This window comes from Pipistrellus kuhlii, unplaced genomic scaffold (assembly GCF_014108245.1).
Source record: "Pipistrellus kuhlii isolate mPipKuh1 unplaced genomic scaffold, mPipKuh1.p scaffold_m20_p_20, whole genome shotgun sequence".
NCBI lineage: Eukaryota > Metazoa > Chordata > Mammalia > Chiroptera > Vespertilionidae > Pipistrellus > Pipistrellus kuhlii.
Genome location: NW_023425516.1, coordinates 184,322 through 197,805, shown reverse-complemented (window position 1 = coordinate 197,805; position 13,484 = coordinate 184,322). Strand labels below are relative to the sequence as shown.

General features: G+C 48.7%; 2 protein-coding genes across 3 annotated transcripts in view; one reads left to right on the top strand and one right to left on the bottom strand.

The window, feature by feature from the left end:
- The first annotated feature begins 496 nt into the window (after window positions 1-496).
- On the top strand, window positions 497-4,924 carry CUNH12orf76 (chromosome unknown C12orf76 homolog). The gene is made up of 2 exons (XM_045585369.1): window positions 497-683; window positions 3,747-4,924. Exons 1-2 carry the CDS (start codon window positions 551-553, stop codon window positions 3,830-3,832), a joined length of 219 nt encoding a protein of 72 aa, XP_045441325.1. The 5' UTR covers window positions 497-550; the 3' UTR covers window positions 3,833-4,924.
- Window positions 4,925-7,506: 2,582 nt separating this feature from the next.
- Window positions 7,507-13,484, bottom strand: part of ANKRD13A (ankyrin repeat domain 13A) — a 32,910-nt gene continuing 26,932 nt past the window's right edge. For both annotated transcript variants that reach the window (XM_036448756.2, XM_036448755.1), the window contains 3 exons: window positions 12,662-12,822; window positions 10,875-10,942; window positions 7,507-9,445 (listed from right to left, as the gene is read on the bottom strand). In XM_036448756.2, coding sequence (XP_036304649.1) covers window positions 9,250-9,445; window positions 10,875-10,942; window positions 12,662-12,822 — 425 coding nt within the window. In that variant the 3' untranslated portion in view covers window positions 7,507-9,249. The remainder of the gene's footprint in view (window positions 9,446-10,874; window positions 10,943-12,661; window positions 12,823-13,484) is intronic.

The window sequence follows — 13,484 nt, the reverse complement described above, 5'->3', positions numbered from 1 at the left end:
TGCAACGGAGGTAGGGGGGAGGGGGGCCTTTTAGTCCACAGACGGACTCTGTCCACTGAGCCAAACCAATAAGGGCAAGACTCTACTTCTACTCTGAGCGAAATGGAGAGCCACTGGGGAGTTTCCAACGAGGCAGACGCGGTCTGCCTTTCATTTTAACAGGATGACACTGCCTCCTGGCGGAGGATCAGAGTAAAAGCAGGGGGTGTGGCGCAGGGAAAAAGGGAAGCAGGAGCTCAGTAAAGGAGCTTCCGCAACAATCCAGACAGATGTGGCCGCTTGGAGAAAGCTGGCAGGCGTGAAGGGAAGGAGAAGCAGGATTGTTTATTATTATTTGTTTTATCGTGGAAAATTAAAATAAAGTAAAATTTAAAAAGCCCTGGCCGGTGTGGATCAGTCGGTTGGGCATCGGCTGCCGGTTCCCTTCCCGGTGGGGGACGGCGCTGCAGTTACCCTGGCAACGGCGCGCGTCTCACCAGCGGAAGCAGTGAGTGGAGACAGAGGCGGGGCTTCCGGCGGAAGCGGGCTCTGCCGCTGCAAGCTCGGGAGGATGCTGCGCGCTGGGTGGTGGTGGCGGTGCCTCGGCCTGTGTGGCCTCCTCGCGGGGCGGGCGGAGGCCCCGAGCCCGGGGGAGCCGCTGGAGCAGAGCCGGCCGTACGCGGTGCTGCGCGGGCAGAACCTGGGTGAGCGGCGCGGGCGGGCCGGCGGCGGGATCGGGCTCCGCTTCCGCCTCTGGGGCGCCGGGAGCCGGGCCCGGCGGGGCGGACGGCGGGGACGGACGCGGGTTAGGGGTGCGGGTGCGACCTCGCCGCGGCCGGGGAAAGGGCCTGAGCTGTGCAGCTCGGCGCCAGCCTGGTGCACAGGCCCTCGGCATGGCGAGTCCGGGGTCCTGGGTCTCCATCCGGGTCCCCTCCTCCTCCCGGGCCGGGTGCGCCAGGCTAGGCAGCAAGGAGTGTGATAGGGTGCACCCCGCTCCCGCTTCTTTCCTCACGGGAACCACGGTCACAGCGGTGGCCGGCCCATTTCCGGGGTGCCGTGTGTTGTGCTCAGCACTTCGTACACGTGATTTCATTCCGGCCTCACTGAAACGAAGCGGTAGTTTTCAGCATATTTTACAGATAAGAAAAAAGGAAGCTCAGGAAGATTTGCCCAAGGTCACACAGCTGGAAAGTGGTGGCGGCCGGGATAGAACCGCGGCTTTGTGTGAGAGCATCTCTTCCTCAAATACATCGTCCAGGGGCCTCGGCTACGGAGGGGCCGACTCTCGAGCTTCAGAATAACTTCCTCTTGTTTGGTCAAAGCCCTTCCTTCCCGCTGTGCCTCACTTTACATCTGGACATCAACAGAGCTGCCACATAGTATCATTTCTGGATTATCTTTACATGAACTCATTGGCATGTATTTTTAAATATATATATTTTAATAATTCAAGAGGGCCAGAGCTAGAAAGGCCATGGAGCATCTGGCAGTCTCTGTCCTTCATTTAAACTTTAAGGAAACCGAGGCCCAGAGAGGGTGAGAGATGTCCCAAGGTCACACAGGAAGCTGGTGTCATCCCCCACCCCCGCCCCGGATTCTGCTTTCCAGCCCAGTGACCTAGTGCTCCCTCCGGGGAGGCCGCCTCCAGGAAGGAGTTAGAAGCCTCAGGCCCCATCTCTTCTTTGTACCCATCCCCAGCATCTGAAGCTTGAGGTTATGTGACTTGTTTCTTTTAATATTTTTATTGATTTCAGAGAGGAAGGGAGAGGGATCTAGAAACATCAGTGAGAGAGAGCTATTGATTGGCTGCCTCCTGCGCTCCCCCTATTGGGGATTGAGTCTGAAACCTGGGCATGTGCCCTGGACCAGAATTGAACCTGGGTCCAGGTTCAGTCCACAGCTCTATCCACTGAGCCAAACCATTAGGGTTCATTGTCATGTATTTCCCATGTACTGTGTTGTGTGCCTAGCTAGCTAGTGCTGTGCTCCGTGGTTTCCACACATGATCCTGCTTTATGCTTTAGATTAGGGGTGTCGAACTCAATCAGAGAAGGGGCCAAAATCTAAAATCCAGCCTAAATCGCGGGCCGAATGGTTTACTGAACAGTCATAAACTGTCATTGTGATGGAAACGCAGCGGAGTGCAGTGATGACAGCGCGGTGCGGGCCACATTGCAAGGCCTGGCGGGACGGATTTGGCCCGCGGGCCTTGTGTTTGACACATGTGCTTTAGATCCATCACGCTGATGGGATCATTCATTGTCAGGAGGGAGGCGTGGAGACATGCTGCCCTGCACACCGTGAGATGTTTAGCGGCCTCCCCGGCCTTTACCCACTAGATCCCAGCCCACACAATCAATCAGAATATCTCCAGACATACTTTCCAACACCAACGTACATGCCCTTGTTAAAAGTAACAGCATTTTTTGCTGAAACCGGTTTGGCTCAGTGGTAGAGCGTCAGTCTGCGGACTGAAAGGTCCCAGGTTCGATTCCTGTCAAGGGCACGGTTGCGGGCACATCCCCGGTGGGGGGTGTGCAAGAGGCAGCTGGTCGATGTTTCTCTCTCATCGAGGTTTCTAGCTCTCTCTCTCCCTTCCTCTCTGTAAAAAATCAATAAAATAAAAAAAGGAACAGCATTTTGAACACCTCCCACAATTCTGAGAGTCACACAGTTGGGAGTGCCTGTGACTTCTGACAGGTTGCTGGTTACATTGATTTAAAGTAGGGGTGTCGAACTCAATCAGAGAAGGGGCCAAAATCTAAAATCCAGCCTAAATCGCGGGCCGAATGGTTTACTGAACAGTCATAAACTGTCATTGTGATGGAAACGCAGTGGAGTGCAGTGATGACAGCGCGGTGCGGGCCACATTGCAAGACCTGGCGGGACGGATTTGGCCCTCGGGCCTTGTGTTTGACACATGTGATTTAAAGCCAGGCCTTCTGCCTAGTCCTGTACCACAGATCAACCTGAGTTACCAACTGCAGGTCCCAATTCTTACCTGAGCACATTGTAAATTTTAGTTGGGAAGTTTCCTTTCAAAAACAGAGTAGGTTTGTGAAGTTAGTAAATTGCTTCTTTGATCAGAAAGGCCCTTCTCAAAACTCACATAGACTGAAATACTTTATTGAATTTCTAGTTTTTATAAATGGCTTCAACAACATAGTTGGGCTCCCTGCTTTTATTCAGATCGTTATTCATTGCCTACAACCCTTTCTTTAAACTCAGAATAAAATCCATGTTTCCTTAAACATGCAATGGCTTCAGTCTTCCTCTCCAGCTCCATTTCCTGCCTTCCTCCCTTCACTGTTCCCACCTCTGCCACGATGGCCTGTTCATTCATTTGCTTTTTGGCTTGCTCCGGCCTCAGCGGCCTTCATTTGCTGATCATGGGGCCGACAGTGCTCTCCCTGCAAATCTTCATACGGCCAGAACCTTCCTTTCATTAAAGTCTCAGCTTATGTGTCCCCACTCAGATGTCTCCGCGCCCCCCCCCCCCCTCCCCCCAACTGTCACAGTAGTTTCCTCACTGCAGCCCTTCAGGCTGTGAACGCTCTTGTTTACATTCTCCCCAACACTTGGAGACTTCCGGAGAGAGGGTCTGTTCAAGGCCGTCGTGTGTGTGTGTGTGTGTGTGTGTGTGTGTGTGTGTGTGTGTCCCCTGCACAGCGCCCGGTACTGAGTGGCATTCGGTCCGTCGCCGCCGGTGAATGAGGACTTGCGGAACCAGGGCCGCCATGAGGAGGTAACTTGTGTTCCTTTTGCAGTGCTGATGGGAACCGTTTTCAGCATCCTGCTGGTGACCATGATCCTTATGGCATTTTGTGTCTACAAACCCATTCGGCGTCGCTGACAGCCGAGCAAGCCGTCCCGGAGTGCGGGAACAGAATAAGTTGTGTTGCACACGGGTCAGTGGAGAAGTTGGAATCCGAACTTTCATGCTTGGAAATGACCTCTGGTCAGGACAATTGGTAAATGCTGACTTAGAACATCTAGCAGATTTTCTGTAACACTGTAATGCAAATAATTGGCCACTGAGTCTACTTCTAGTATTTTCTTTCATATGTGGCTACACTTGTCAAAAGTCAGACCTAAAGCTCAGCGTAAAGTTCTGTGTAAAAATGGAGTGCTCCTGAGAAAGGAACACGGTAACCTTGTGAGTGATTGGGAAGGACTAATCGTTAATGTCTGAAAAGAGTAAGACGACTTAGACATTCAGCACTTAAGAACCACTTGTGACTATAGGTTAAGAATCACCAATGTTTGTAATTAGGGTTGGCCTAGAGTACTCTGGTTGCAAGCAGTGTCCTCTGTGGGGAGCTTGGGCTGTCATGCCTCATGCAGCATCAGCTCTGCCCCCACTGAAGTCAGGGTCATATCAGGTAGGCTCTCTCATGTGTCCCCTTGGCTGGCAGGCGCTGGGGTTGGACTGGAAGCTTCTCGGTGACCCGTCTGAAAAAGAACTTCCTGCCAACGTGCGGACCTCCCTGGTCTGCACTTCAGCCTTCCCAGCCCGCGGCCCGAAGCATGTGGCAGCTTTTCAGATTTGGAAGCTAAGGGACTCTTCGGCCCCGGGTGGGAAGGACTCCCTTCCTGTACTAGGCAGAGTGGGAGTGGGTATGTTTACAAATTTTATTTCAGCTTTGGAAATGCTGCTGCTGGTTTGCACTGTTGGTGAACTGGATCTCCCCCTATTGCAGTGATACTTTTGTACTTACAACGTGGCCATCGGTATTTATTTTACTTTAAAGGTGCTAAGTTTAATTACGTTGTTAAACTGAAATGCATATCTTGTGCTCCTAATTTTTTTTTTTAAACTCGCACTTAATGTGAAATAACTGATGTGGGATCCTGTAACTCTTTGACGTATTTTGTTTGTAACCTTCAAATGTTAACTGTTCTGTGCTTTTCAGCAAATGTCAATTAAAATTAAAGTAAAATCTTACATCCTGTTTTACTCCTAGTTATGTTCCAAGCATTTAAAATGCAGGTACGTTTGAATCAAATCTCTTAAGGAAGCACTGTGAAGTGGATTTTTAAATTCATGTGAAATAATACTGTTTCCCCAAGGCAAGGCATCATTTCTGAAAACTGAGCCAGGATTAATCCCTCAGGCTGGCCAGAGTCTGGAGACCTGGACTCTTGTCCCAGCTCCAGGCACAAACAGCCTGAACTTCCTCAGAGCCTGTTTCTCTTCTTTGAAATGGTGACATACACTTGTTCTTAAATATTGTATAGATGAAATGATTTGAAAGCTAACTCAAATGAAGGTGGGATTACTAGTTAGCCTGTCCTGTAGAAATCTGTTACTGGCTGGAAGGTGTGGGTGGGATGCCAAGACTGGCATTGACAAGGTTAAATTCCACCTCATCTGCAACACATTTTGATATGCTGCCAAAAAACTTATTGCCACTTTTAGGATTTTATTTTTTGTTAATCCTCACCCAAGAATATTTTTCCATTGATTTTTAGGGAGAGGAGGAGAGAAAGGGAAACATCGATGTGAGAGAAACACATCAATTGGCTGCCTCCTACATGAGCCCAGACCAGGGCCCAGGCCGGGAGGAGCCTGCAACCAAGGTACATGCCCTTGACCTGGAATCAAACCGGGGACCCTTTGGTCCACAGGCCAACACTCCATCTTCTGAGCCAAACTGGCTAGGGCCACTTTTAAAAGGAAACAGTAAGAACTTGCCAGCCTGCAGTCTGTTCAGTAATCACCAGGCAGGTAGTAGGGCCGTGTTCATTTTCTGAAAAAACATGGCAGTAGTTCACATACAATCCAAAACCCAGCCTCTACCCTCATTCCATGTTCCATCCATGCAGGATGACTTCAAGCTAAAGGAAGAAAATCATTTTTGTAGAAGAGGCTTATTACAGAGAGACTTCAGGTCTGGGGGAGGGAGGGAATTATAGTGAAAAGCTTTTGAGAGCAGAGGCTGACCAGCTAGTACCTTCAGGTAGTTTCTTTTCCTGACCATTTTAGGGAGCACGGAGGAGCTAGACCTCACAAAGTGAACTGTACTCAGAATACCCGAGTACCCAAATGCACACACATAACTACACCAGTCATAAAAATGAGTTACTTTAGCCAACACTGATCTTAAAGCTGAGATGAAGACGTGCCAGTGCTGCTGGAGGTGAGGGGTTCCGGTCTTAGGAGGTCTTTCCAGCTGGCTGTTTTAGATCACACATGGGCCTGTCGGGTTTTGAACTCCATCACTTACTGAGCTGCAGGCATTTGAAGTTGCCATAGTTCAGCTTGCCTTTGATGTCAGCTGTGTCCAGCAGGAAACTGTTGGTTTTTAAATTAAATAATCCACAGGTATTGTGTTTCTACCAGAACAGTTTTCTCCCTAGCGCTCCACCTGGCTATTTACTTCCCCAAAAGCAAAGCCGCACTTTCATTTTTCCAGGGCCTTGTTTCAGAAACCATCTTTTACTAGTCATTGCCTCGTTTTAATACCAACATACTTGGTGTAGGATAAGTCCTAAAGCCCTAATTATCAACTGAACTGCTAAGAGCAGCCTCAAAATGCACGGCTTCAACCTGGCAGGTGCGGCTGTTGGAATGCCCTACCCTACACCGAAAGGTGGGTTCGATTCTGGGTTAGGGCAAATACCCAGGTCTCAGCTTCGACCTCCATTTGGGGCGTGTATGGTAGAGGGCCCAACGACTTCTCTCTTTAAAGCAGTGTTTCCCGAAGTGGGGTACGTACCCCCAGGGGCACGGGAAGAGTTTGGTGGGGATATGCACTGCGCCTAATTCTACGTTCTCATGCGTACAAGGGGTACTCAGCGTTACGAAAATTATAGAAGGGGTACACATATGTCAAAAGTTTGGGAAACACTGCTCTAAAGCAATGAAAAGCACAAAGACAGCCAAAACCGGTTTGGCTCAGTGGATAGAGCGTCGGCCTGTGGACTGAAAGGTCCTGGGTTCGATTCCGGTCAAGGGCATGTACCTTGCTTGCGGGCACATCCCTAATAGGGGGTGTGCAAGAGGCAGCTGATAGATGATTTTCTCTCATCGATGTTTCTAACTCTCCATCTCTCTTCCTCTCTGTAAAAAACCAATAAAGTATATTAAAAAAACAAACAAACAAAAAGACAAAAAGCTCTTCATCTTCAAAGGCTGCTTAATTCACCGTAGAGAGCAGATGCTGGGTTGGTTTTCCTTCCTCCACCAGAGCCAGCCCAGCTCCAGCTGCGGAAGCCGGAGAGCAGCCCACACTGGCTTGCTTCTCGTTTCCATTGGAGACCAGGAGCACTGGGCATGTGGACTAGGATTGGTCAGGAAGGCAGGAGGAGCATGTCACCTTGTAATATACAACTGAGCATGGGGCGGGCGGGCGGGCAGGCATCCTGACGTTCCAGTTTCACACAAAACGAAGTGCGGGTTCATTCAGTGACTAAGAACCTGAGGAGAGGGACTCCCAGGCTGTTTGGATGCTGTATGAGCACTGCTAAGGAAGCGGTCTTTGCATTTTAAGAGCGTGAACACAAATGAAAGACACTGCAGGCAGGTTGACAAAAAGCTCAGTCCCTTTTTAATTGACTTCCTGGGATAAAGTCAGAGACACGGGGAAGCAGGACAATGGAATGCAAACATAAGAGATTACTTATGGTTCACCTCAGTGAGTAAACTGTTGCCTAACTGCAGCCGTTCCCAAGCTGTGTCCTCACTCAAGGCAAACATTCGGTAAACAAAATGCCACGGTATGCACTTGGAACAAAGGTGCTGCTGCATATACTGGCCTGGTGTGCAGGGAAGGAATTTTGGTCAGACCATGACAAGACAGACAGGTGGTTATACTGAATCAGAAGCACATTTCTTTGTGGCTAGGAACATTTTACTGGCAATGCTAACTGTATTACAGACTCTAACTGGAACGTAATTCTTGTTTCTCTTCCCATCCCAAAAGAAGCCCAGCACACAGGAAACTGATGTCAAACAGGAGGATATTATCGACCAGGTCATTTCAGTGCAGCTGTGAGCATGAGTACACAGAGCAGGCCAGAGTGAGTGTACCTTCTGCTGTATATTCTGTGATGGCTATTTACAGAAGGGTTAGACAAAATAGTTAACTACTAAAGGTATCCAAAAAAGGCCTGAGAAAATCTGGTTAAAATGTATAACCTTGTATTGCTACTGATGGGAATAGTTTTTATATCTTTTAAAAATAATAAAAAGATTCTGTTAAAAAATATATTTATCGAGAAAGATGTTGATTTGAACTCTAAAAAGCAATGTGGAATCATCACTTTCCCTTCTGAATACAAAGCCACTGGGTTCCACCTGTAGCCCCCTGTCTAACTCCACCCCTTCTCCTCCAGCGAGCCGAGGACTGCAGGGGCGGGTCTTCTCGGGCCTCCTCGTGGAATCCTGCACGAGGGAGTGTGGCACACGCACGTGCGTTTTGGTTCTGTGCTGTCTGCTGTTTGGCCAGCCTGCCCACTGCAAGAACAAAGCTCATTCCAGCTGCTCCTTCAGGGCCAGGATTAGCTGCCTTGGATTTAGCCTGGAGGACCCTATTCTCAAAGGAACTGCCTTTACAAGTTCAAATCAGATCCCTCAATGAATGAAGTGAGGTGGTCTGAAATTATTAGTAATTCTTAAGGCTAAGGCAACATCCATGGTAGTATATCTTAATTTGATGCAAATAGTTAAGCCTAATCTAAAATAGATCCTGTACACATCTCCTCTTTACCTGTAGCTAGGGATGGAAAGAATGGAATGAGGTGGAGATGGAGGAGGAACAGTGATGGTGGCCTAGAAACCCTGTATAAAGGTAAAAATAAAAGAGTAGATCGGCACAGATTATCCATTTCTTTGGTGAACTGTAAAGTATCATAAATTTTCATAAACCACACTCTACAAAGGCTGCTGCTCTCATATATAAAAGCACCCTGACTGCAATAACTTGTTTTGTTATCACTCCTTGGTAAAAATGAACCTACAGGTCTGCGGGGGTTGGGTTTGTCTAAAGCTGGTAGTAAAAATGTGACCTGCAAGCCAACACAGCTAATGGAAAGTGACGATGCTCTCCTGCCGTTGGTCTGGAGATGTGGCCTGCCAGTCCCCAGCCCTTCACCGGGGAGTGTTTGGGTGGGCCTGGGGTCCCTGGTCCTGCACCTCTGCGTAAAGAAGGGGCGGCTGCCGTCCGCTGTGCACATGCGAGGTGCAGCCAGTTCCTCAGCCCCAGGCCCGGGTAACGTAGCACCTGCCTGCAGCCCAGAGCGCTGCCTGGCGCAGCCGTGGGCAGAGGTCTATTGCTCGGTGAGGGACAGCTGTAAGACCTGCTGGAGCTCCGCCTCCTCCTCCCGGAGCCGCAGCTCCTGCTCCTCCAGCTCTTTGGCAGAGAGCTCCATGGCCAGCTGCAGATCACTATCAAAATGGCTTGTCTCATTCGAGGCACCAGAGAACAGGCCTTCCGAGTTGGTGAGGAGGCTCTCTTGGATGGCCCTGGGTTGGAAAAAGAGGGGGGAAAGAAACAGGGATTATCATCATCATCATGGCAATGGTAGCAACTACATTCTTAACTGTTCACCAAGTGCACACTATGTGCGTGCATAATGCCATTCGGTCCCCCATGACTCTGGGAGCACAGAGGCTGTATCCAGGTGAGAAGTCTGAGGCTCAGGGAGGTTAAGACACCTGTTAAGGATCACCCAACTACTAAGTGAAGGGGCTAGGAATTAAATTTGGATCTACTTGAAGCAAACCCCAAGTTTTTCATATGCCCAAAGTTTAGGGAAATGCTTTGTAAAAGGAATCTTTCTGGTTTCCTCCATCTATATGTATAAAGAGCCAGAGTCCGTAACGTCCAAAACAACCGAAGGCTCCACCGAACACCAGAAGTCAAGTCCTACAGTCAGTGCAAGGTTGCTGTGGTGACCCAGCACTGACTGCTGAGGGGGCTGTGGATCAGACCCGGAGAGAGAACTGAAGAGAGAGGCAGGGCCTTCGTGGCAGCTGTTGGTCAGCCATTGCCTCTCTTTCTTTCTCTGGGCTTCACCAGAAGTCATGTCTGTTTCTCTTCGGGCCTCCGGGGGCTGCTGATCAGCCCTACCTCTCTGATGAGGCCTGGAGATGCCGATTGGCATAGAAACCAACCAATCAGAACCAAATCTGGGTGAGCTGTGAGGAGCCAATGGCTGCCTAGGAGGCGAAGCTTTTGATGCTGACTGGCACAGAAACTGACAAATCGGAACCAAATTGACCAGCATGGTAGGGCAGTTGGGGGCAAGATCAGGCCAGCAGGGAAGAGCAGTGGGGGGCGAGATCAGGTTGGCAGGGGAGGGCAGTGGGTGGGCAGGCAGGCAGGCAGGCAGGGGGGTTAGGGGTGATCAGGCAGGCAGGGGGATTAGGGGTGATCAGGCAGGCAGGCAGGTGAGCAGTTAGGAGCCAGTGGTCCCAGATTATGAGAGGGATATCCAACTGCCCGTTAGTTGGACATCCACCAAGGGATCCCTGATTGGAGAGAGTGCAGGCTGGGATGAGGGAACCCCCCCCTCCATGCATTGGGCCACTAGTTTAAAAATAAAAGAAGAAAATCTAATAATCTTTGTAGCTCTTCCCCAAAATGCCATTATCTTTAAAATTACATAAAGGTCCCACTGAGAGCATTTAGACTCTGTGTGATCACACATTCTTGGCAGATCAGGCAAATCGGAAAACATTTCCTCGGGGCCTGGCTGCCAATGGCACTGGCCTGTGAACAGGTCAGCAGTGCTATCACCCACTCCTGGAAACTCAGCCACCAAGAGATTACAGCTATTTTAATGAGTAACTGCCACAGGAAGCAGCAGGAGAATTAACACTTTATCAGTCTCTCCCGCCAGGCACAGTGTTGTGTGTACAAAGTGCCTGTGCCAGGAATTATGTCAGTTACCTCTCATATTGGACATCGTAGACATGTGCCTGGCTGATCCCTCCATTAGAAGCTGGTCCTGAAAGGTCCTAGGAAAAACAAACATGATGGACATGAATATCTCTTAGAAGGAATAGGTGTCACTGATAAGAAAATAAAGCAGCAAGAACAAAACTAAAAATATTTGCATTATTGAGAGTACTGTGTGAAAAACTAACAGGGACTTAAGTTATCTCTAAAATGACACCTAAGTGCCAGGTAGAATATGGTACACTGCCCTTCCTAACAGCTTCTCATACTTGACAAAAAAACCAGTCTATTAAGAAGTAGCTAACCTTGGGCAAAGTTTAAATGAACAAAGCCGGCAATTCTTTTAGAGCAAGGTTAGAATACATCATTCAATCCAGTCATGCACAACATGACAAGGTTTTAGTCACTATTGGACCGTGTACGTGATGGTGGTATACCATTAGCTTAGGTTTCTGTAAGTGCATTTTATGATGTTCGCACACGAGGAAATCTAACGTCTAACGTTGATTTCTCAGTGCATCCCCATTGCCCATCGTGAAGCAGTGCCTAGCTGAGTCTGTTGTCTGTGACTGGCCGCTCCTGTTTGTAAAACTAGGGTCACGTAGGTCTGTGTAGGCCCTGGAGGAGAGAAGCAGTTCGCTTAGAGAGGGAAGGAAAAGAGGCAGTGGACTGACGGCGATGCCCAGGGCCGGATCCTCTCCCAGGAGGGCTCTCCTCGGGAACACGCCTGCCCTGAGGTCTGGCCCTTGGCCCGGCAGCCTCAGAAAACGGAATGGCTCTATGAATGGGGTCCATGAAGGGGAATAGTGGGGCTCACATTACTCAAGCTCTGAGACTCAGAAATAAAAGCAGAGTGTCAAAAACCTGAGCCCTGGGAAGAGGGAGGGGACAGGAGAAGTTGCTGACGGGGCGTACCACAGGCCCCGGGACTGTCCCAGGATGGGGAGGCCCGGAGGAAGAATCATGTCAGAAAACAAAAGGCAACTGTTCTTAATGCTGGTCTGTCCTGTCCTTAGCTCTACTAGTTCTTGTAGTTAGAGGCTCAGAGAGCTTGGGTTTAAACCCCTTAAAACAGAAATAAAATACCTGAGTAAAAAAAATGCTCACAAAGCATCAACCAACACTTTCATCATACCCCTACTAAGACAATGATTTGTCTTCCTGGGGAGGAAGTGAAATTAAAATCCATATACCTTCTATGACACTACTGACATCGATAATATTCTAGGGAAAATATGGTATAAACTATTAGGAATTTACTGTTTCAACACTAGGAAATTACATAGCAACCCCAAGAGATAGGTTACCATTAGCTATACGGGTGAACAAGAGGAAAGGGAAATCTGTCAGGAGACGATGCTAATAAGATTATGCAGATTATATGAGATTAGGAGCCCTCGCTCTCCCCGGCCCCCAAAGGGGGCCTGCCTCTCTCTCTGGGCCCCACAGCAGCCGAGGCACTGCCAGTCCGGCCCTGCCTCCCTCTCTAACCCTTGAAGCAGTCCTGGCTGCTGCAGATCAGGCCCTCCGCCGGTGCAGGCACGCAGAGGCCCCTGCCGCCCCACCCCGAAGCTGTGTGTGCAACCCTTCTGTCCAGTCTCGACCAGTTATGGCATCCCTGTTAATTAGCATATTTCTCTAATATACACACACACACACACACACACACACACACACATATATATATATATATATATATATATATATATATTGAGAGAGAGAGAGAGAGAGAGAGAGAGAGACCTCCTATGGCCCGCCCTTTATTCTGAGAAATGCACCTGACTCCTGTTGGATTCCAGTAAGCTCTGCTGGATGGCAAACTGCATGATCTCGTAGTCCTCGTCCTGCAGGTGCATGTTCTTGCCGTTGTCTTGAACATGGTAAGATTCAGGAATTTCAAACACAGACTGATCAACCTCAAAGTTTGTGACCGGGGAAGCTGGAACGCAAAGAGTGTATCTGAGTTAGCCTATGAATTTCCACTTCAACTTTTATACACATTTTTAAAATTTAAAAATATGATTAAAATAAAAGTTTGCTAGATGTGAGATTTAAAAATATATATATATTTTAATTAATTTCAGAGAGGAAGGGAGAGGAAGAGAGAAACAGAAACATCAATGATGAGAAAGAATCATTGATTGGCTACCTCTTAAAAACCCCCGCTGGGGGTCAAGTCAAGAGCCCAGGCAAGTGCCCCTGATTGGAGTCAAACCCAGGACTCTTCAGTCCTCAGGCCAACGCCTTATTCACTGAGCCAAACCGGCTAGGGCTGTGAGAGAGATTTTGAGGAATAATCTTGACAGATAAAAGTATTAGAATACTGCTCTGACTGGTTTGGCTCAGTGGGTCCTGGGTCAAGGGCACATGGCCCCTGTTGCGGGCTTGATCCCCAGTGGGGAACATGCAAGAGGCAGCCTATCAATGATTCTCATTAATATTTCTCTCTCTCTTTCCCTCTCCCTTCCTCTCTGAAGTCAATAAAGATTTTTTTTTAAGTATTAGGATACTGCTTTTCTTTTTCTTTTTGCCTTGATCATTTTTTAGTAATAAAATTAATGCAGAGTTATATAAAAAAAAAATAGAAGACTATAAAATGAA